The 25,232-nt window shown below is 42.9% G+C and overlaps 1 protein-coding gene across 4 annotated transcripts in view; it reads right to left on the bottom strand.

Annotated features, from left to right (window-relative positions):
* Positions 1-25,232, bottom strand: part of LOC118394503 (cAMP-specific 3',5'-cyclic phosphodiesterase 4D-like) — a 108,927-nt gene that overhangs the window by 10,728 nt on the left and 72,967 nt on the right. For 3 of the 4 annotated variants that reach the window (XM_035787728.2, XM_035787731.2, XM_035787730.2), the window contains exons 2-13: positions 23,147-23,335; positions 15,686-15,722; positions 12,799-12,872; positions 9,591-9,637; positions 9,214-9,326; positions 4,078-4,171; positions 3,103-3,287; positions 2,857-2,955; positions 2,576-2,740; positions 1,146-1,245; positions 688-965; positions 222-404 (exon numbers count right to left, since the gene is read on the bottom strand). In XM_035787728.2, coding sequence (XP_035643621.1) covers positions 222-404; positions 688-965; positions 1,146-1,245; positions 2,576-2,740; positions 2,857-2,955; positions 3,103-3,287; positions 4,078-4,171; positions 9,214-9,326; positions 9,591-9,637; positions 12,799-12,872; positions 15,686-15,722; positions 23,147-23,335 — 1,564 coding nt within the window. The remainder of the gene's footprint in view (positions 1-221; positions 405-687; positions 966-1,145; positions 1,246-2,575; positions 2,741-2,856; positions 2,956-3,102; positions 3,288-4,077; positions 4,172-9,213; positions 9,327-9,590; positions 9,638-12,798; positions 12,873-15,685; positions 15,723-23,146; positions 23,336-25,232) is intronic. The other variant, XM_035787729.2, reaches the window with a different exon arrangement.

The following is a 25,232-nucleotide window of genomic DNA, read 5'->3' as shown; positions in this document are numbered from 1 at the left end:
CGGTGTGGCCTGTCTCAGGGGGAGTGGGATATGCAAAAAAAACACATTTCCAATTCACACGTGTATATTGCGCACTTGTATATGTGTGAAATAGGACAAATGTAAGAATATACCTAACTATTATAATTGTAATTGTGTGTGTGTCTCTCTTCTGCATGTGAACATAGTGTGTGCATACTGTACTGTATGTGTCTCAATGCCTGTGTGTATAATAACTGTACCTGGTTCTTCTCGATGGAGGCGTTGTGTTTGTCACACATGGGGCTGATCTCCATGCCCTTGTCCCTCTCCCTGTCCCCCTGGGTGAAGAACTCCACCATGATGCGGTCAGTCCACTGGCGGTAGACCTCCAGGGGCTTGGTGGGGTTACTGAGGTCAGCACAGTGAACCATGTTCTGGAGGACCTGGAGAAACCAAAAACACTTCTTATTGAGTATCAAGGAAAATAAATGACCATACAATCATATGACAATAATACGATCCCAATGGTTCATTTGGCTGGAGCAGGGTGCTGTCAGTCAAAACAAGTGTTTTGGGTTCAATACCTAAATATGCTACATACACTGAATTAATGTGTTAATGACAGTGTCAGCCAAATGGCCATATCATCATCTAGTTCACATGGATTATGCTGAATTTGAATCCCTTCGAAGAGAGTTAATTTGATTATTATTCTGTGAGTCTTACCTGGATACGATCTCCATAGTTGTCTAGTAGAAGTACTCCTAGACTGGTCACCTTCTTGGTCTCCACCATAGTCTTTAGGTCAGCCAGCAGGTTCATGTGTTTGGACATGTCTGTGGCTAACACCATGTCTATGACCATCTTGCGTAGGGACTGTCTCTGTTTCTTGCTGAGGTTCTGGAAGATGTCACAGTTGTCCTCCTGCAGCAGCTTAAAGCCCACAGCCAGGTGGTGGTTTTCCAGGACCGACACGTCGTTGTACATCAGGGCCAGCTCGGAGTCTGGACGGACACACAGGAGAGGAACAGTGCAAACACACATTCTACAGCAGGGGTCTCAAACTGGCGGCGTGTGGGACATATGCGGCCCATGAGACAATTTAATGTGGACACACAACCACAAAGGATTCCAAGATTTGAAACAACTCTTTGCCTAGTGCCCAGGGGGATATGTGAACTCACTGGTGTTGATGAGGAACTGGTTAGACACCCCCGGGTGGTCCACATCATGTATAGCACTGGCAAACAGAGCAGCTAGGATCTCCAAGTCAGTGAACACCGCCTGTAGAGATTGGAGGAACACAGGGATGTTAATGCAGGTAAATACTGTACAGCAGGGGTCACCAACCGGTCGATCGACTGGGCAATCTCCATGGCATTTCTAGTCGATCGGAAAACATTTCTGTAAAAAAAACAACGATAAAGCCTTGCATTCCTTTATTTTGTTGGCCGTAGGTGCACGTGATTCAGCTGCCCTGCATGTCAGGTAGGGCGAAATGTTCCCATTTTTAACCATTTAATGTTTCGAAAGGTACAAACTCTGCCTTCCCGGTGGGCCTGGAGAGCAAATCAAGTGCACTATAGGCTTACCGCTGGCCAGTCGGATTGCTCAGATTCCCGGGTCTACAGTAACATAGCAGGCGGAAAAGAAAGCAGCAGCAAAGTTGATACTGTGAGATTTCAAAACATTTCAAATCATGACCAGAGAGAGAATGTCAATGAATACAGCAAAGAGATGCTGTTTTTATTAGTGAGTTGATGTTTAAGTTCTTACTCACAACTGTCAACACTTTTTATTCAACACTTTTAGAGGCTATTAAAATGTGCATTCTTCATACTTCCACTCACACGACAACCAACACTGCAGCTGTAATGAATGAGTAGGAAAGTCTATTGATAGGCTTGCATTATTATTAGCAGATTGGGTCTTTTTTAATATTGAGAAATATTTCACTTTCTTTGTTCGTAGGAGTAACAACATGAATTTGTGCATGAGGCAGAAATAATGCGGTGCAACTCGAGTTTGGCCATCAGGTGGAAGACGGTGTCCCTTTTTGGTCAGTGTCAACAGAGGAAAGGGAGAGCGGAGGGACGTTGAGAGGTGGACCCCTGTCTCCTCCTGTTCTCTCCCTCTGCTGACACTGACCATCAGATGCAGGCACAATCAGCCCAGTAAATGTTTAAATGTACAGTATTCTCAATCAGCCTTGCCTCACAAGTAATACAACAACATCTACTGATCAGTTATGTGCAACTGATCTATTACCGGTGTGATCATATAGCCTACCTCAAATTTTTATATATATTTTTTATGTTCTGAACAACAAAGCATTGGCAGGGCAATTCAAGCAAATACGATATCTCGTCTTGCTTTTTGACTCAAAGTGATCTTCACTCAGAACAGTCACCACTTCTGTACAGTATGTGTGTGAGAATGTGTGTGGGACTACGGCACAACAACAATATGGGACAGGTGGGACACATGTCTGCCCCAATTTTCAAAACACCCTTTTTCTAATGTCCATAACTTTGAAGTTATACGATGTAGTGTATAGCCCTGCAGAAGGTGTACAGTTTTGAACATTATATTGCATATATTAAAGTTGTCATACCTCCAGGGCAGGGGTAGAGAGGAGGACGTGGGTGGACTGGACCACGTCTGCAGCGTGGATGTTGTTGTGGTAGGCCACATCATGGTGGTAGTGGTCCTCCAGGGTCATCATGAAGGTGATGAAGGTGTCTGCAGGGATCTTGAATGACTTCAGCAGCTCTCGCTCCTATATGGAATACATATATGATTTTCAGCATTTTTTATCAGTGACTTTGTACATTTTTAAGCCTTGTAAGAGGGCCCTTTTTAGAAGAGGACTCATTTGGAAACATGAGGACATACCTGGAAAATTGAATAAATCGCCACCGTCAGCGGACGATTCCCAGAATATTCAGATATTTTGAAAATATCCACACCCCATCGGTTTATATCTTCCAACTGCTGCCAGATGGAAAAACATGCAGATCATTTAACTCCAAAACGTGCTGGGGACTATTAAATCCTAAGAGTGACAGAACTTGTGGCAGAACAGAACCCTAAAAGCAAGGTACTTTCTAATTGTCAGAAAAGAAGGGTTGCGTAGACTACCTTGGCGAGAAAGCCCTCCTGAGTGGCTGCAACCCCGAAGCGGGGGATGTTGGAGGGGGCCACACTGGGGATGATTCTGGGCTTCTTCACCCCCACGATCTGGGACATGGGACGCTTCTTCTTGTCCGTTTTCTCCTTCTTCTCCTTGATGTGTGGAGACATGATCTCCATGTCATGTTGCTTTTCTGTGGTGCACAGTTATTCCACAGTTATTCCACAGTAATAACAATAGAGTTAAGAAGGGTTGTCTATTGAAGTTGAAGTTGCACAGATATCATGTAGTTGCCTGGATTCGTATTGTCTTGGCGTAATCACATGTAATGTTACAGGCTTTGGCTTTTCCATTTATATTTCTAGGTTGGACCTTCGCACGTGGGGCGCACCGATTGGTGTCACCTCATTAGTCAGTATGTACTACACCTGTGCTGGTTGGTCATCTCGTTAGGGGGAAGGTGTTTCACCTGTGCTGGCCCAGGTGCTATTTAAGAGTGGCTGGCCCAGTGCTCCGATGGTCTTGAGAGATGTGAAGAGTTAACACCTTTAGTTGGCCCGCCTTATTTGATTTCCAGACAAACAAGCCTTTATCTTATCTGCCCTGTTTTCATTTTGCTCCACTTTTTGGTTTGCTTCCTGTCTTTAAGTTTGGTTTGTTTTTAAAAATGTAGTTTGCCTCTTCTTGGGTAAATTTAGTGGGTGTCTTGTTTTTGTTGCTAGTCAACCTTCAATGGACTCCCCCATGAGTGTCTTTCAGTACCCCTCCTAAAACCCTGCCTGTTTCGTTTTGGTTGTTGTCAGTGACTCTTTGTGAGTTCCCCTTTCTGTTTGAGTGACAATTTTTGGTTTTGGTGCTGGGGAACGTAATAGTAACTATACAATAAGTATACATTTGTAACACTGATTCACATTACAGTACATACGGTAGATGTCTCTACTAAGGCAGTCAGACATTGAAAGGTGGTGGAGAGAAAGACATACCTAGGAAGGTGCTGGAGATGAACTCTGACACCTGGTTCCCTGATCTGCTGGCCTCTGATAGCTGAGTGAGCTCTCTGTTCAGCATCCTCTTGAACTGGGGAGACAAACAACAACACACTGCATCACTCAGACTGTCACAATATAGTCTCTACTGTAGACTGTGGACATACACATGTCAGGCACATCTACAATGAGATATTTGGTAGTTTGCATGTGTGTGTCTGGTAACTTCTTCATTGAAGAAAAATGTACTTACTATGACTGTGATGAATATGGGGTTGTCCCACCTAGCTTTCTTAAGATGAATGCAACTAAGTATAATTCGCTCTGGATAAGAGCGTCCACTAAATGACTAAAATGTCAAACGTTTTAGAGCTCAGGAATTCTTTAAAGACTGGACAAATATTTTTCTTAATTTTAACAAAAGTTTTGTTTTAATGCACTATTAAAAGCTCCTGTGCTAATTTCATTAACATTTTGGCATGTCTTTCTAGATTTAGAACATTTATGTCTCAAACATTATCCCTTAAGTCTAACACAGCAAATACTTTAATTGTTTAAGCATGTGCTACAGAACACGGATTCAAATATTTTTTCAGATATTGACAAAATAATATAGACTCCATCAGTGACGGTGTTGACAAGCCACTGACGGAGTTGACAAGCCACTGACGGAGTTGACAAGCCACTGACGGAGTTGACAAGCCACTGACGGTGTTGACAAGCCACTGCCGGAGTTGACAAGCCACTGCCGGAGTTGACAAGCCACTGACGGAGTTGACAAGCCACTGACGGAGTTGACAAGCCACTGACGGAGTTGACAAGCCACTGACGGAGTTGACAAGCCACTGACGGAGTTGACAAGCCACTGACGGAGTTGACAAGCCACTGACGGAGTTGACAAGCCACTGACGGAGTTGACAAGCCACTGACGGAGTTGACAAGCCACTGACGGAGTTGACAAGCCACTGACGGAGTTGACAAGGAGTTGACAAGCCACTGACGGTGTTGACAAGCCACTGACGGAGTTGACAAGCCACTGACGGAGTTGACAAGCCACTGACGGAGTTGACAAGCCACTGACGGAGTTGACAAGCCACTGACGGTGTTGACAAGCCACTGACGGAGTTGACAAGCCACTGACGGAGTTGACAAGCCACTGACGGAGTTGACAAGCCACTGACGGAGTTGACACCAGATACTCAAAACAGACATATTTTGGCCTCTAAAAATAAAAGTTCAATACAAACATTTGCAAAATATGGAAATGCATTAATTAATAAAAACAACCATTTTATCAAATCTGATGGAGTTGATGTCAGACAATAATCTGCGAGTTGATGTCTTATTGAGTTTACAAAAATATAATTTTTCTTCTTTATTCAAGTGGTAAATATAGTAGCATTTTAGTTTTTCCTCAGTTGTTTTATGACTGCAAAACCTAGTTAAATGTAACATATTTTAACCAAAATTCTGAGCTAATTTAATGTAATGCTAAACATTTCTTTCATGACTTATGACGTGATCATATGCTATGTGGGGGGCCCAACCTCCAGAGGGACTCCAGCACAGTAAAGTATTATAATAGTAAATATACTGAAGAACAATATAAACACAACATGTAAAGTGTTGGCCCCATGTTTCATGAGCTCAAATAAAAGATCCTATAACTGTTCCATACGCACAAAAAGCATATTTCTCTAATATTTTGTGCACAAATGTGTTTACATCCCTGTTAGTGAGCATTTCTCCTTTGCCAAGATAATCCATCCAACTGACAGATGTGACATGTCAAGAAGCTGATTAAACAGCATGATCATTACTCAGGTGCACCTTGTGTTGGGGGCATTAAAAGGCCACTTTAAAATGTGTAGTTTTATCACACAACACAATGCCACATTTTTAGGGCTGCTGACTGCATGAATGACCACCAGAGCTATTGCCAGAGAATTTAATGTTCATTTCTCTACCATAAGCCGCATCCAATGTTGTTTTAGAGAATTTGGCAGTATGCCCAACTGGCCTCACTACCACATGTAACCACGCCATCCTAGGACCTCCACATCTGGCTTCTTCACCTGCGGGATCATTTGAGACCAGACAGCTGATGAAACCGAGGAGTATTTCTGTCTGTAATAAAGCCCTTTTGTGGGGAAAAGGTCATTCTGATTGGCTGAGCCTGGCTCCCCAAAGCTGCAGGAGGGTGTGCTACACCAGTGATTATACTGTATAATCATCATACACAAAGATAATACATTCCCTCCCCCCTCTGAAACACCAAAAGTCTGCTCTGAAGATGCCAACCGAGCATGTGCACACAGAAAAAGACAGTACATACACACACACTGTGCACGCTGCATGTACTGTACATGTGTTCACACATACTTCTTGCACACACATATCTGCACATACATTTTTTGGACTCACTCATACACACATGCACAAGCACTCCTGACACACACACAAAAACAGCATCACTTCCCAACTAATTGCAAAGAACTCTGCAAAGAAGGATGGACACCAGTACTACACATTAATTCACTAAGCAACACGTGTATCCCATCCCATCCCAGCCCGTCTTACCTGAAGGTACATCCTCGACGGAGAACAAGTCATTGACTTCGGGCATTTCAGCACTAAATAACGCATGGGGCGGGAAAAAAAGCAGGGTCCTCCCTGTAACTGCTGTACTGGGCTTACAGTCCGTACTGCGCTCCTGTCCTGCTTGTCTGAGCTCCTTAACTCCACTGCAAGCAGATAGTCTACACACACAGTGCACTGGGAAGGTTTTATCCACACACTCTAGCGGGAATGGACAAGTAAGAGGATTGCCTTGGTGGAAGAAGTGTGGAAGCCAGGCTGAGGATGCAGGGTGTGGGGAGCATGGCAGAGAAGCGACTCCTGCCGCTTACTCTCCTCTCCCCTCAGCAGCACTATTCTGCCTGCTGCTCCGCGTGTAAACAGAGGAGAGCAGCACACGCTACTCCCAATTACCACCTCCCCATACTGTATGCCTAAAGGAAGGAACAAATCAGCAGCCTGCTGCATCAGAGGCTGGGACAGGGAAATGGAGCTGATTGGCCCACGGTGGGGGGAGAGTAGACAGGGGCTGGTTGTGTTCGAGGCTTCACCATGTGCACCAAGTTAAAGATGATGAGGAAATCTGATGCCTTGAATGGCTGAGGTATTTCATCCATATACTGTATGTGACCCGATTCAGGATACTAGGTGTATATCATAAGTCACGACTTCACAGGAGAGCCAATTGAACGTAAAAAATATTTTTCATCAAAATGCGTTTTTTGGCAGAAATTCCTTCTCGAACATGTGAACTTGTGCCTTAATATCAAACTTGTAAGTCATCTGTAAATACGAATAGAATTGTTAAATTACAAGCTGAGTTGTTTTAGCCACGTAAAAATACAATTTATGTGAACACATAAATGTGTTGCTTTAAATGACATGAATAATAATATAATAATATATGCCATTTAGCAGACGCTTTTATCCAAAGCGACTTACAGTCATGTGTGCATACATTCTACGTATGGGTGGTCCCGGGGATCGAACCCACTACCCTGGCGTTACAAGCGCCATGCTCTACCAACTGAGCTACAGAAGCACCTCTCCCTCAACGTGATGAAGACAAAGGAGATGATTCTACAGGAAAAGGAAGACCGAGCACGCACCCATTCTCATCGACGTGGCTGTAGTGGAGCAGGTTGAGTTCCAAACACACCAAGACAGTCGTGAAAAGCGCACAACAAAGCCTATAGATTTGGCATGGGTCCTCAGATCCTCAAAAAGTTCTACAGCTGCACGATAGAGAGCATCCTGATTGGTTGCATCACTCCCTGGTATGGCAACTGCTCGGCCTCCGACTGCAAGGCACTACAGAGGGTAGTGCGTAAGGGCCAGCACATCCCTGGGGCCAAGCTTCCTGCCATCCAGGACCTCTATACTAGGCGGTGTCAGAGGAAGGCCCTAAAAACAGTCAAAGTCTCCAGCCACCCTAGTCATAGACTGTTCTCTCTGCTACCGCATGGCAAGTGGTACTTGAGCACCAAGTCTAGGTCCAAAAGGCTTCTTAACAGCTTCTACCCCCAAGCCATATGACTCCTGAACAGCTACTCAAATGGCTACCCAGACTATTTGCATTGTCCCCTCCCCTTTTACACTGCTGCTACTCTCTGTTTATTATATATGCATCTACCTACTTGTACATATTACCTCAATTACCTTGACTAACCTGTGCCCCCTCACGTTGACTCTGTACCTGTACTCCCTGTACATAGACTCACTACTGTTATTTTACTGCTGCTCTTAAATAATTTGTTATTTAAATTTTTTACTTATAAATTTTTTACATAACACTTTTTTTCTTAAAACTGCATTGTTCGTTAAGGACTTGTAAGTACGAATTTCACTGTAAGGTCTACACCTGTATTCGGCGCATGTGACAAATAACATTTGGTTTGTTTGATTTGATTCATGGAACGAACTCCAAATGTCAGAAGGCATTGGCGATTTCATTCACATTTCCTAATCTCTGATGGAATTCATTGTATTAGTGGCCTTTCACATTTGTCCAATCAGGATCAGCACAAAATGCATTTGCAGAGTGACACAGTCGCTGGCTTAGTGGGCTCTTTTTAATTTGGGAGGCCACCAAAAGTGCATTGGCCAAAATGTATACATATTTTTATTTATTTATTGCTTACTTTGACATAAGCGTGAAATAATAATATCCCCTTTGTTTTAATGGAGAGGGGAAAGGTCAATTGTTTTGGCTAAATGATAAGAAAATTAGATTCAATCAAAGTCTGAAATAAAGTCTTAATCGATATTGTGCAGCTACAGAAAATTTCATAAAAATTCCCTGTAGATTCATTTGGCCAAGTCATGATCCATACAGGGTTCTAGATCACAGTCATTCATGACAACTCTTCATAAAGCCACGATGGCGCTGACTCAATGGTGAGCTTTGTGCTTTTGTATTGTTCCTTGTTTAAGTCCATCATAGTGAATTAACTCAAACCTGAACCAAATACTGATGTAAGACATTAGTAGCTTCAGCTTCAGTTGAGGGTACAAGTGAGTAAGCTCCCTGGGTTATGAGTGTGTGTATGCGTGTACCTTATTGGAGGCCATCTCGCTGACGGAGTGGCGTGTCTTCAGAGTATCCAGCTGCTCCAGACACCAGTCCAGCTCGTCCAGAGTCTCCACGGCCAGCTGCTGAAACGGCTCCTCTGTCACACCCACACAAGGACAATACACAACGAGACGAGCATGCAATTTAACGTTCTTTTAACGTTCAACCTTCATTCAAGAATCAATGATTCAATCTCAAAGTGCCCTTTGCTGTTTATATCAATGGTTAAATCATCAGTTTGGTTTAATGTCAGATTGAATCTAATACTAATCTTACCCTAATTGTTAAATGGTTGAATGAAATGTCTTTATTTTTTGTGGAGTGTAGAACTCAACCAAGCAAAACCTTTTCAAAGACTCACCTGCTAAGCTTGTATTTAACATGGACGGTGGATTACTGCCAATTCTCCTGTGGACACACAGACATCCCAGTTTTGTGTAAAGTTGATATCTATGTACTGTGTATATGTATTGTTCACTTCATCATTATAATCAACAGGGGGCACGTGGGTTTGGGTTTGAGGCGCCAAAGAGGATGGTTGACGTTTTACATGTTCCTGACCAACTGTTAGTTTTTTGCGATGTTTGTAACTTATTTTTTTACTTATTTTGTACATAATGTTGCTGCTATTGTCTCTTATGACCGAAAAATAACTTCTGGACATCAGAACAGCAATTACTTACCACAAACTGGAAGAAGCTTTTTCCTTTAACGAGTCCGACGAGAAGGATATACTGCTCTTCTGGGAACAGGCTCAAATCCCCGTCATTTCCATGAAGAAAAGACGGAGGAAAAGAGGACGCAGATCGGGTTGCCTTAGGAGAATCCGTAGGCGAGTGAGTAAACTCCCACTGCCTTCCGTTCTACTTGCTAACATGCAATCGTTGGAAAATAAAATGAATGACCTACGATTAAGATTATCCTACCAACGGAACATTAAGAACTGTAATATCTTATGTTACACAGAGTCGTGGCGGAATGACGACATGGATAATATAGAGCTGGGGGAATTTTCCATGCACCGGTAGAACAGAGATGCTACGTCTGGTAAGACGAGGGGTGGGGGGTATGTGTCTTTTTGTCAATAAAAGCTGGTGCGCAATGTTTATTGTTGAAGCAGTTTCGAGGTATCGCTCGCCTGAGGTAGAGTACCTTATGGTAAGCTGTAGACCACACTATCTACCAAGAGAGTTCTCATCTATATTATTTGTAGCCGTCTATTTAGCACCACAGACCGATGCTGGTACTAAGACCGCACTCAACCAACTCTATAAGGCCTGATCAAAGAAGAAAATGCTCACCCAGAAGCTCCGTTCCTTGTGGCCGGAGACTTTGATTCAGGCAAACTTAAATCAGTTTTACCAAATTTTTACCAGCATGTCACGTGCAACCAGAGAGAAAAAACTCTAGGTCACCATTACTCCACACACAGAGATGCATACAAAGCTCTCCCCTGCCATCCATTTGGAAAATCTGACCATAATTCTATCATCCTGATTCCTGCTTACAAGCAAAAACTAAAGCAGGAAGTACCAGTGACTCGCTTAATACAGTGGTCAGATGACGCGGATGCTAAGCTACAGGACTGTTTTGCTAGCACAGACTGGAATATGTTCCGGGATTCATCCAATGGCAATGAGGAGTATACAACCTCAGTCATCGGCTTCATCAATAAGTGCATCGATGACTTCGTCCCCACAGTGACGCTCGTCGGATGTGGCAGAGCTTGAAAACTATTATGGACTACAAAGAGCTGCCCAGTGACATGGACCTACCAGATGAGCTAAATGCCTTTTATGCTCGCTTCGAGGCAAGCAACACTGAAGCATGCATGAGAGCACCAGCTGTTCTGGATGACTGTGTGATAACGTTCTCGGTAGCCGATGTGAGCAAGACCTTTTAAACAGGTCAACATTCACAAAGCCGCGGGGCAAGATGGATTACCAGGACGTGTACTCAAAGCATGCGCGGAGCTACTTGCAAGTGTCTTCACTGACATTTTCAAACTCTCCCTGACTGTAATACCTACATGTTTCAAGCAGACCACCATAGTCCCTGTGCCCAAGGAAGCGAAGGTAACTAGCCTAAATGATTACCGCCCCGTAGCACTCACATCAGTAGCCATGAAGTTCTTTGAAAGGCTGGTCATGGCTCACATCAACAGCATCCTCCCCGATACCGTAGACCTACTCCAACCGCCCCAAAAAATCCACAGATGATGCAATCTCAATCGCACTCAACACTGCCCTTTCCCACTTGGACAAAAGGAAAACCTGTGAGAATGCTGTTCATTGACTACAGCTCAGCGTTCAACACCATAGTGCCCACAAAGCTCATCACTAAGCTAAGGACCCTGGGACTAAACACCTCCCACTGCAACTGGATCCTGGACTTCCTGACGGGCCGCCCCCCAGGTGGTAAGGGTAGGGAACAATACATCTGCCACGCTGATCCTCAACACTGGGGCCCCTCAGGGGTGTGTACTTAGTCCCCTCCTGTAGTCCCTGTTCACCCACGAATGCGTGGCCAAACACGACTACAATAGTGGCCTGATCACCGACAACGATGAGACAGCCTATAGGGAGGAGGTCAGAGAACTGGCAGTGTGGTGTCAGGACAACAACCTCTCACTCAATGTGAGCAAGACAAAGGAGCTGATCGTGGACTACAGGAATAGGAGGACCGAGCATGCCCCCATTAACATCAACTGGGCTGTAGTGGAGTGTGTCGAGAGTTTCAAGTTCCTTGGTGTCCACATCACCAACGAACTATCATGGTCCAAACACACCAAGACAGTCGTGAAGAGTGCAAGACAAAACATTTTTCCCCCTCAGGAGACTGAAATGATTTGGCATGGGCCCCCAGATCCTCAAAAAGTTCTACAGCTGCACAATTGAGAGTATCCTGACTGGTTGCATCACCGCCTGGTATGGCAACTGCTCGGCATCTGACCGTAAGGCGCTACAGAGGGTAGTGCGTACGGCCCAGTACATCACTGGGGCCATGTTTCCTGCCATCCAGGACCTATATAATAGGCAGTGTCAGAGGAAAGCCCATAAAATTGTCAGAGTCTCCAGTCACCCAAGTCACAAACTGTTTTCTCTGCTACCGCATGGCAAGCGGTAACGAGGCGCCAAGTCTAGGACCAAGAGGCTCCTTAACAGCTTCTACCCCCAAGCCAGCAATTCATCAAATGGCCACTTGACTGTTACATTGACCCCCACCCATTTGTTTTGTACACTGCTGCTACTCGCTATTTATTACCTATGTGTAGTCACTTCATCCTTACCTACATGCACAAATGACCTCAACCAACCTGTACCCCTGCACACTGACTCGGAACCGGCACTCCCTGTGTATAGCCTCGTTATTGTTATGTTATTCTGTTACTTTTTATCATTTTTTTTAACTTTAGTTTATTTGGTAAATATTTTCTTAACTCTTCTTGAACTGTACTGTTGGATAAGGGCTTGTAAGTAAGCATTTCACCATAAGGTCTACACTAGGTCTTTGTTGTATTCGGCATATGTGACAAATAAAGTTTGATTTGATTTGTAGACTGAACTTACTTGCTGGGTTGACGATCTTGCTGATGGGTCAAAACGGCGAAGTTGCTTCTTACCGTCCTCAAACTGGCAAGTACCTACAAGAACGGACAAGATTAATATACAGTACCAGGCAAAAGTTTGAACACCCCTACTCAATCAAGGGTTTTCTTTATTTTTACTGTTTTCCACATTGTAGAATAATAGTGAAGACATCAAAACTATGAAATAACATATATGGAATCATGTAGTAACCAAAAATTGTTAAACAAATCAAAATATATTTTGTATTTGAGATTCCTCAAAGTAGCCACCCGTTGCCTTAATGATAGCGTTGCACACACTTGGCATTCTCTCAACCAGCTTCATGAGGTAGTCACCTGGAATGCATTTCAATTAACAGGTGTGCCTTGTTAAAAGTTAATTTGTGGAATTTCTTTCCTTCTTAATGCGTTTGAGCCAATCAGTTGTGTTGTGACAAGGTAGGGGTGGTATAGCCCTATTTGCCCTATTTGATAAAATACCATGTCCATATTATGGCAAGAATAGCTCAAATAAGCAAAGAGAAACGACAGTCCATCATTACGACATGAATGTCAGTCAATCCGGAAAATTTCAATAACTTAGAAAGTTTCTTCAAGTGCAGTCGCAAAAATCATCAAGCGCTATGAAACAGCTCTCATGAGGAACGCCACAGGAAAGGAAGACCCAGAGTTACCTCTGCTGCAGAGGGTAAGTTCATTAGAGTTACCAGCCTCAGAAATTGCCGCCCAAATAAATGCTTCACAGAGTTCAAGTAACAGACACATCTCAACATCAACTGTATCAGAGGAGACTGCTTGAATCAGGCCTTCATGGTCAAATTGCTGCAAAGAAATCACTACTAAAGGACACCAATAATAATAAGAGACTTGCTTGGGCCAAGAAACATGAGCAATGGAAATTAGACCGGTGTAAATCTGTCCTTTGGTCTGATGAGTCCAAATTTGAGATTTTTTGTTCCAACTGCCGTGTCTTTTCGGTGAATGAATGTTCGCTGCATGTTCCCGCATGTTCCCACCGTGAAGCATGGAAGAGGAGGTGGGATGGTGTGGGGGTGTTTTGCTGGTGACACTGTCTGTGATCTATTTACTATTCTAGGCACAATTAACCAGCACGGCTACCACAGCATTCTGCAGTGATACGCCATCCCATCTGGTTTGTGCATAGTGGGACTGTCATTTGTTTTTCAACAAAACAATGACCCAACACACCTCCAAGCTGTGTAAGGGCTATTTGACCAAGTAGGAGAGTGATGGAGTGCTGCATCAGATGACCTGGCCTCCACAATCACCCGACCTCAACCCAACTGAGATGGTTTGGGATGAGTTGGACCGCAGAGTGAAGGAAAAACAGCCAACAAGTGCTCAGCATATGTGAGAACTCCTTCAAGACTGTTGGAAAAGCATTCCAGGTGAAGCTGGTTGAGAGAATGCCAAGAGTGTGCAAAGCTGTCATCAAGGCAAAGGGTGGCTACTTTGAAGAATCTAAAATCTAAAATATAGTTTGATTTGTTTAATACTTTTTTGGTGACTACATGATTCCATATGTGTTATTTCATAGTTTTGATGTCTTCACTATTATTCTACAATGTATAAAATAGTGAAAATATAGAAAACCCCTTGAATGAGTAGGTGTGTCCAAACTTTTGCCTGGTACTGTACATCCTCTCTACTACCTAATTGTGATAGTCGAGCTACTTCATGTATGAATAAAAACATTTAGAATATATTATATGCATACTTCGTGAAGTGTTTCAATTGAACATTTAACCCCACAAAAGGGCTAAGCATACACTGCAATGGAGTACATTTAAACTCTCTTACGCCTTGATCAAACCGACAGTGTTATTGCGCAAATGGTACGCTGCATCGTCTGGATATGTGTGCAACTAAAGTTCAACATTCACCTTCTGTTACCATTTCTGGCAAGCTGTTTACACATACAGTTTGACACATATGTTCCATAAATCCAACTTATGCACCACACAAAACGCACTGCAACTGCCTTTGCAACTTAATACTGCAAGTCAAACACAGCTTTCTATTGGAAATGTATGTACTTCTGGTGTACCAAAATGCATTTACACTGTTGGTGTGATCAAGGCGTTAGTGTTAAATAGTGGCTTGCAATAGTTCATTTTCAACACTTTTCAAAACAAGCAAGCACTAGCGGTGCCCCTGAGCCATCATAATTACAGGCTGATGAAGAGTGAACCTCCTCGCTAGCCCCCACCCTCCCATACGTCACACATGTCAGAGTCTGGGCACCAATCTAAATCATGAGTCAGCACGTTAAACAGGACGGTATCTGGTTTCCCGGCTGTGGTGGGTTTCTGATCAGTCATCAGCCGTATCGAGGAACGCCATGTTGGATTCCTCGCTTGTTTAGTAAAGTGAGTGCGGTTATGACGCACGTCCTCTGTCACGGGTCTGGCTGCTGCAATGTGCCAGCCACATGCCAAAGGCTGTTCCGATGGCCGTCTACTAGTGTCACTGGCACCTATAGTGACAGCTGTGACTTCACTGACAACAACCTTTTGTAGTTCTCTTTTTTTAAGCTTATTATTACTCAGAATCAGTCAGTGTTCAGTTACGTTATTTATTTCCTTGTTGTGTTGTTGTGCATAATGACGGTGAAGTTACATAACCAGTGGGCAGATTAGAGGTCACATTCCAAATTACAGGGAGAATTTGGCTTGGCAAACCAGAGCGTGCTTAAAACCAGTGGGATAGATTCTAACCCATGCTGGCAGCGATACATTGTACATGTGCTCCAGAGGCAGTAGCCTAGACCGCTTGTCCATACCAGGCCAATTCGTTAACCATTTATTCAGCTGAAAAACACAGGACAGAATATTTCCAAAACTAACCTGTGCAAATGGTGTCACAATCATGTCTTCTCCATGTCTATAATGGGGCAAAAATGATGACATTTAGATTAAATCCAGATATTGGTTTAGGCTCTGGTCTTACATTTTTAAAAGTACATTAACAGAATCAGTGAAAAGGTTAAACAAATGTGCAACCATTTAGTGTGCATACAATATTTAGGTTAAATCCAACATGACTACTATGGTACTAATGTCTACTGTGCACTTTACACATTTGCATTTAATTCTAAATCAAGACAGTTGATTAGTGTCTGTGAAAAAACACTTCAACAACCTGCAGACCGACATCAAAGCAAAGAACGCAACGAATAAAGGTAGACCAGACCGGGTGAAATTAAGGTCAAACAAAGGATGCCATGCACTGTACATTATAGGAACCGTGAGGTAGGGAGAAGTCCAACTGGTAAAGTTACAGGGTTGAGGTTATGCTAGGGTCTTTTTCTTGAAGCTTCACATGCAAAAGATAAAAGGCTTTTCTTGGGGTCACAGGAAAAACATGGGGAGGGGTATTTTTTTTGTCACTGGTGCCATGGGGAGGATGATGGCTCTGAAACCTGCAATGGAGAATGCAGAACAGGCCTTTGAGGGGACAAATCAGCGTTTTGTCAAGTTCTTCTCACCGAGACAACCAGTTGACTTCCCAGTGCTTCAAGCTTTCTTCCCTTTAAAAACAGAGGCAAGAGTTGGTGACCTGCAACCGATTAATCACAAACTAAGGTGTTTCGACACAGGGAAACTGTCTTAGGCTGATGTAGGAAAATAAACAGAAGAAGTTTAAAAAAACAAGAAAGTCGCTCATTTTTCCAACTTTGGCTGCAGTCCAAACATCTTATTTTTACCCCCTCAGCCCTCATGCTGGCAACTCTCCCTCGGGAGCGAGTGAAGAACTTTGATCACTTGTAGGGTTGATATGACCCACAAATCAATGCAAACTGTAGTCATTTGTCAAACTCCGGTGGCTGCGAAGTTTCAAATAAAGTCAATACGGCTGCATTTCTGGCATGTCAGACAAACTTTTGACGCTAGCCTGCTAAAAAATATATAAATAAAATAATATTTCATTGGTCACATATACATAATCAGGAAATGTTATTGCAGGTGTAGTGAAATGCTTGTGTTCCTAGCTCCAAAAGTGCAGTAGTATCTTAAAATGATTCACAACAATACACACATCTGAAAGTAAAAGAATGGAATTAAGATTGGCATTGACTAAAATACAGGAGAATAGAATACAGTATATACATATGAGATGAGTAAAGCAGTATGTTAACATCATTTAAACAGTATTAAAGTGACTAGTGTTCCATTATTAAAGTGGCCAGTGATTCCAAGTTTATGTATATACGGCAGGAGCCTCTAAGGTGCAGTGTTGTGTAACAGGGTGGATGCCGGCTAGTGATGGCTGTTTAACAGTCTGATGGCCTTAAGATTGAAGCTATTTTTCAGTCTCTCAGTACCAGCTTTGATGCACCTGTACTGACCTCGCCTTCTGGATGATAGCGGGGTGAACAGGCTGTGGCTCGGGTGGTTGATGTCCTTGATGATCTTTTTGGCCTTCCTGTAACATCAGGTGCTGTAGGTGTCCTGGAGGGCAGGTAGTTTGCCCCCGGTGATGCTTTGGGCAGACCGCACCACCCTCTGAAGAGCCCTGCAGTTGCAGGCAGTGCAGTTGCCGTACAAGGCTGACCGGATGCTCTCAATTGCGCATCTGTAAAAGTTTGAGGGTTGTAGGGGCCAAGCCAAATTTCTTCAGTCTCATGAGGTTGAAGAAGTGCTGTTGCGCCTTCTTCACCACACTGTCTGTGTAGGTGGACCATTCCAGATCGTCAGTGATGTGTACGCTGAGGAACTTGAAGCTTTCCACCTTCTCAACTGCGGTCCCTTCAATATGGATAGGGGCGTGCTCACTCGGCTGTTTCCTGAAGTCCACGATCAGCTCCTTTGTTTTGTTGACGATGAGTGAGAGGTTATTTTCCTGGCACCACTCTGCCAGGGCCCTCACCTCCTCCCTGTAGGCTGTCTAGTCAGTGTTGGTAATCAGGCCTACTACCCTTGTGTCGTCTGCAAACTTGATGATCACGGAGAAGAAGAGCCCAAAGTCCTTAGTAGTGGCCCGCATCGGTTTCACTGGGTTGTCCTCAAAGTGGGCCAAGAAGGAAGCCATCAGTTTTGATTGTTTTGCCTGTTTGATTGTATTCAGCCATAGTCACCTTTCCATGGTTAAATTCTGTGGTTTGCACTTTCAGTTTTGCTCGAATGCGGCCATCTATCCACTGTTTGTGGATTGGGTAGGTTTTAATAGTCACAGTAGGTACAACATCTCCTATACACTTCCTGATGAACTCAGTCACCGTATCTGTGTATTTGTCAATGTTATTCTCAGAGGCTAACTGGAACATATCCCAGTCCGCGTGATCAAAACAAGCATGGATTCCGATTGGCCAGACCAGTTTTGAATAGACCTTAGCACGGGTATTTCCTGTTTGAGTTTCTGCCTATAGGAAGGGAGGTGCAAAATGGAGTCGTGATCAGGTTTGCTGAATGGAGGGCGGGTGAGGGCCTTGTAGGCATTTCGAAAAGTTGAGTAGCAGTGGTCTAATGTTTTACCAGTGCGAGTACTACAGTCAATGTGTTGGTAGAACTTTGGTAGTGTTTCCCTCAAATTTGCTTTGTTAAAATCCACAGCTACAATAAATGCCACCTCAGGATATGTGGTTTCCAGTTTGCAAAAAGTCCAGTGTAGTTCTTTGAGGGCCGTCGTTGTATCGGCTTGAGGAGGAATATACACGGCTGTGACTATAACCAAAGATAATTTTCTGGGGAGGTAATACGGTCGGCATTTGATTGTGAGGTATTCTAAGTCGGGTGAACAAAAGGACTTGAGTTTCTGTATGTTATCACAATCACACCATGAGTGGTTAATCATGAAACATACACCCCCGCCTTTCTTCTTCCCGGGGAGTTCTTTATTCTTCCCGGCGCAATGTACTGAGAACCCAGATGGCTGAATGGATATATATCCTGAGAGAGCCATGTTTCCGTGAAACAGAGTATGTTACAATCCCTGATGTCTCACTGGAAGGAGATCCTCGCCCTGAGCTCGTCTACTTTATTATCCGGAGGCTGAACATGAGCGAGTAATATACTCAGAAGCAATGGATGGTGTGTTGTATTCCTGTTCGTAACGCTGGTGAGTTACCGCCGCTCTGATATCCAAAAGTTATTTCTGGCTGTATGTAATAACACCAAAAATAATATGTGCTTATAATATAAGAAATAACACACAAAAAAACAAAATACTGCAAGTTGCTTAGGAGCTAGACACAGAGCTGCCATGTCTGTCTGCGCCATCTACATCCTTGTTTTTTAAAAGAAAAGCCCATTCTTTGTCCATTAAAATAACATCAAATTTATCAGAAATACAGTGTAGACATTGTTAATGTTGTAAATGACTATTACAGCTGGAAATGCCAGATTTTTTTCATGGAATATCCACATAGGCGTACAGAGGCCCATTATCAGTAACCATCACTCCTGTGTTCCAATGGCACGTTGTGAGCTAATCCAAGTTTATAATTTTAAAAGGCTAATTGACCACTAGAAAACCCTTTTGCAATTATGTTAGCAATAAAACTGGCCTTCTTTAAACCTGTTGAGTATCTGGAGCATCAGCATTTGTGGGTTTGATTACAGGCTCAAAATGGCCAGGAACAAAACATTTTCTTCTGGAAGACCCCGGTGCACAACTGAGCAAGAGGACAAGTACATTAGAGTGTTTAGTTTGAGAAACAGACGCCTCACATGTCCTCAACTGGCAGCTTCATTAAATAGTACCCGCAAAACACCAATCTCAACGTCAACAGTGAAGAGGCGATTCCGGGATGCTGGCCTTCTAGGCAGAGTTGCAAAGAAAAAGCCATATTGCTGTTCAGTGTATGTTCTTTTGCCCATCCTAATCTTTTATTTTTATTAGCCAGTCTGAGATATGGCTTTTTCAAAATCAAAATAATGACGGTAGCCTCAATAAATAGGGAAAGATTTGTAGTTAATAATAAGTCGTTGCATGTACAGATTTGTTTTTTACTTGACTTGAAAAAACTTGTGACTCGACTTGGTCTTAGATTGCACGACTTAAGTCTTGACCTGTTATACTTGGGACTCGACTTGAGACTCGGACCTTGTGACTTGAGACTTGCTTGTGACTCGAATAATAGTGACTTGGTCCCACCTCTGTAGCTAGCTACATCATATCAAACCTATCATCTGGTTTGCTTGGTTAGCAAGGTAGGAATTAAGCTAACTAGCCTGTTATGCTAAACATGATGTTAACTATTTAGCTAGCTAATGTCAGCAAGCTAAATTGATGGCTCTGAGTCTGGCTGGAATTGGCAGGAGCCCCACCTGTTTTGAGCCCCAACTGTTTAGCATTTTTTTTTTTTACAAAATAATAATGTTTTGCGCCTGTTTTGCATGTAATTTTGGCATTAATACATTTCACATGTCACAATGTAAAAAAAATATTTAAAAAAATAATTGACTTAATAAAGCTGCATACAAACTTGGTCTCACCCTAATAATTTGGTCCATTTTCCCTCAGAATTTTGCCTACTGACTTAGTGGTGCACATATAGCCTATAGCCTGTTTTAGATAATTGTAATCATCTAATATTGTAAGAGCTTTCATTGTCTGCTTATATGCCCCCTTCCTTTATCCTACGGTTCTGACTTAGTGTTTAGGGAGAATATTGTAAAAATGGCTCATGTTCGTAATCCTGTCGCTGTACATTTCAAAAGTGCTGAACAAATAGTTATATTGACTACGTCTGTCCAAGCTCGCTCATTAATGTCTTAATCAAAATTACGGATTGCTTCTTATCCCGCCGTCATCCCCTTATGCCATAGTTTGTGCATCTCAATTGTCAGTAGAAACCACATTTGTTTCATCCAGTCAGCCATATGGTTTTTAAAAGGCAGTAAATGAGGCTGAATGAACTGTTTCACTGCCAGACAGGGCTCGCTGGTAGCCCGGTGTAGCATTGGTAAGGTGTTGCGACTGCTGTGGGATGGCTTTATGTAGGCCCTAACATTTTGTGGGCACCTTTTGTGACCATTATAATGCAATTAATGTATTGTTTAGTGTTGTGTTGTGTAGTGGCTTTGCTGGCATGCATCTAAAAAAAATGTTTTTGCTCCACAAAGATTTACATGCTACACACCTACTCATTCAAGGGTTTGTCTTTATTTGAACTGTTTTCTACATTCTAGAATAATAGTGACGACATCAAAACTATGAAATAACACATATCAAATCATGTAGTAACCAAACAAGTGTTAAACAAATCAAATGTATTTGATGACAGCTTTGCACACACTTGGCATTCTCTCAACCTGCTTCATGAGGTAGTCACATGGAATGCATTTCAATTAACAGGTGTGCCTTGTTAAAAGTTTTATTGTGGATTTTCTTTCCTTCTTAATGCGATTATGCCAATCAGTTGTGTTGTGACAAGGTAGGGGTGGTATACAGAATATTGCCCTATTTGGTAAAAGACCAAGTCCATATTATGGAAAGAACAGCATAAATAAGTAAGGCAAGAACAACTCAAATAAGCAAAGAGACACAGTTCATCATTACCTTAAGACATGCAGAAAATGTCAAGAACTTTAAACGTTTCTTCTAGTGCAGTCGCAAAAACCACTAAGCACTATGATGGTCGAATTCATGGTCAAATTCATGGCCTTCATGGTCGAATTGCTGCAAAGAAACCACTACTAAGCGACACCAATAATAAGAAGATACTTGCTTGGGCCAAGAAACACGAGCAATGAACATTAGACTGGTGGAAATATGTCCTTAGGTCTGAAATTGTGAGATTTTTGCTTTCAACAGCTGTGTCTTTGTGGGACGCAGAGTAGGTGAATGGATTAACCAGCATGGCTACCACAGCATTCTGCAGTGATATGCCATCCCATCTGGCTTGCGCATAGTGGGACTATCATTTGGACAATGAACCAACACACCTCCAGGCTATTTGACCAAGAAGGAGAGTGATGAGTGATGGAGTGCTGCATCAGATGACCTGGCCTCCACAATCACCTGACCTCAACCCAATTGAGATGGTTTGGAATGAGTTGGACTGCAGAGTGAAGGAAAAGCAGCCAACAAGTGCTCAGCATATGTGAGAACTCCTTCAAGACTGTTGGAAAAGCATGGTTGAGAGAATGCCAAGAGTGTGCAAAGCTGTCATCAAGGAAAAGGGTGGCTACTTTGAGGAATCTAAAATCTAAAATCTATTTGGATTTGTTTAACATTTTTTTGGTTACTACATGTGGTATCTATATGTGGTATTTAATAGTGTTGATGTCTTCACTATTATTCTACAACGTAGAAACTAGTAAAAATAAAGAAAAACCCTTGAATGAGTAGGTGTGTCCAAACCTTTGACTGGTACTGTATATAATGGGGAAAAAAACATATTGTTATTAATTAAGTCAATTTTAGTAGAAGCAAGCTATCAAAGTTGACCTCCGGCCCACCTTCTCATCTTCCCACTCTTCTCAAAAGGAACAGAACATAGACTGTAGTCTAGTCAGCGCGCAAGATTAAATTATTTTCGGCAGAAGTCTTTGACTCTCCTCCTGAACTGTCACCATAGGCCTACGCAGCCATTGGTTAAGCAGCACACAAACATGTTTTTGATCAGCAAGAGCAGAGCAGGCCTGGGCTCAGGGTTGGAATGTCCATTGCAGTTTGTAATGCAACCTAGTTTTATTTACACCATCCCAGCAGCTATCTTAGAAATAGAAACGTTGCTCTGTGCTTCTCCGAGTATGCACTTCGTAGCATATAGGCTATGGATCATTTGATTGAGACCACACTAAATAGCCTATAGGTGCACATGATAGTGCACATGATAGCAGAGAATCAGAGATGAGGGGCGGCATCGGGCACACATCGATATAAATATCCTAATAAGCAACTAATTCTAAAACACTGAGAAATATAGACATTTCATCTATTACAAATGATATTACTCTCCCCTGGACTAGATTTAAAAAAAGACTAAACCCTCCTCTTGACGGAAATTGAAAAAGCATGACCCCACTTTCCTCCAGATAACTATTCTGTACATTTCTATCCATTCCTTGCTGTGATTATACAGTTAAAGGGAAAGCTTTCAATGGGCCTAACGTATTCCCCATGTTTTGCTATCGGAATTCCCTTTTGGAAAGTGATCCAAGAAGCAATTCCCTTCTACATATAATTGTATCTGTTCCACAAAACCATATCTGTATATAGCCTTGGGCATTACAAGAAGTGGAGACCTTGCAGCATCAAGGCATACATTGAGACATCTCTGCCATGATGCTTCAATAGATGTGAGTGGAAGGTGAAAGGTCACAGAGGGAGACAGTACCAATATGAGGGGGGGCACTTACAGATCACTGGCAGTGGACGAGTTCCTCGAGGGGGCCTTGGGTGAGAGGTCAAAGTCTGAGTCGGAGCGGTAGAGGAAGGACTCACGGCGCTGGCTGTGGTAGTTGGCCTGGAGCACCAGGCCGGAGCCGGGACTGGCCGGAGGGTCCAGGGGGCTTCGCCCCACCGACAAGCCATTCTCAGCATCAAAACTATGGGGAAAGAGAAAGAGAAAGAGGGAGAGAGCAGATGAGAAAACAATTCACAGTTTCAAACTTGTAGCCTAAATCAAAGTTCCAAAACAACAATACAAATCTAAGAACTGTTCAGATTACAGTAAATATGAATTTGACATACAACACCCTAAGGGTATCACCCTTTTTAATGAGAGTGAGGAGAGTATGGTGAAGAGTAACCTGAGATGGGAGAGTGATTGAGAATAGGCCACAGTGGCTCTCAACATGTATCATGATTTAGCACGTCTTTCAATGAAAGCTGCTTATTATCATCATCACTATCATTTATAATTGTAATAACCATGCTCCAAAAATCATCCACGTCACAAATGATGCTCCATCACTCAATAAATGGAACGCACCTTGTGCACACAGAACAAACACACACTCAGTTAAAGCACAATACACAACAGGTTTTAATCATTCGCAACAAGGCACTTTTCTTCGAGACTGACGTCAAGTCAGACATCACCAACGGGACAAAGGAATCAAACCCCTCCTTTCCCCCCTCTAAACAAATTGAGTGCATTTGAGAAGCCCAAACTAAAAATATCAATGGCGTCAATAATAGCACAAACCCTTTCAACAACGAAGGTGATTTATCAAAAGCACAGGAAATGGACGCATACAGAAAAAGGCCCATCATTGTTCTGAGTCACACCAAATTACCTCCATTTGACGGAAACAAACGAGTGGTTGAGAGGGTGAAAAGAAACGTAGAATAATACATTGCGGAGTTGACTGCGTCAGAAAAGTATATCTGAATGGTGTTGGCTGGTCAGACTATGGGAACTGGCTGTTTGATGACAAGGGTCGGCCTGAGGCACCAGCTGCACAGATTCACAGATCTGTAAAGCATCTTTAAGGCCATTCAAATGGATAGGAACGGATCCATATACATTAAGATGAGTGCAGCTCTGCACCGCCTAGCCCAGGTTGACAAGCGTAAACAGTTCTCTTTGATAATAATGCATCTCACTAGTCTAAAGGGGCGTAGTCTACCTGTCTCCTTCCCTTCATCTGCAACAGATCTTAAAAACACAGATGAAACTCAAGGAGATTCCCAAATGAATTCTACACTACATATCTACCCCATTACATCTACCAGCACTTTCAGATCTGTACAAAGGGAAGGAGACAAGATATGGAAGCCACCGTAGACTGTTGAGACACAGCCAATAGTCTGCACTGCACTGCCTACAGCAGAGGGTCATGATGATGGTCCATCTTTGGCCAAATAAAGGCATTTCTCATTCTCGGCTCGGTTCCACCTTGATCCACATCCACATTCCAACAACCTCCGCTAACATCCAAGCTTAGTGCCACTTGGTATGTATGATGAAATCCAGAGCTGGAAAATCGGTACTTTAGCAAACAACCATTGCGGTAACTGTTTTTGGACAGAAACTGGATGTAGCCTAAGCCCTTTGCAAATAAATAGTGCAAAGTGATATGAAAAAATAAAACCCTCATGCTAAAACAGTTTGAATTGAAATTGAAACTAACCAAGCCAGAACTGTCCCCGTAGATGTCTCTCAATTACATGAGGAAATGACACAACATTAACGTCTCTCTTCTGTCAGATGAGCTATTACACAGCAATACAACTGGCATCCAGTGGTTTAATAATGGCAAAGTCAAACTCTCGGCTCTGGTTCAACTGAACCTAATTGGGAACCCCACTGGGGGTATTTATTGCTACCTGTCAGGTGTAGACATGGAATTGATAGATACATTGCCTAGTGAATGTCTACACACCCCTCCTCAACATCTTCATCACCATATATTCTTTTGCTACCAGTTATTCCATTAGAGTCTAAGCCCTGTCTAAGCCAATGAACAAATATTTGGGGCCTTACTGCTATTAGCCCAT

The sequence above is a fragment of the Oncorhynchus keta genome, chromosome 15 (assembly GCF_023373465.1).
Source record: "Oncorhynchus keta strain PuntledgeMale-10-30-2019 chromosome 15, Oket_V2, whole genome shotgun sequence".
NCBI lineage: Eukaryota > Metazoa > Chordata > Actinopteri > Salmoniformes > Salmonidae > Oncorhynchus > Oncorhynchus keta.
This window is presented reverse-complemented; position numbering and strand designations above follow the sequence as displayed.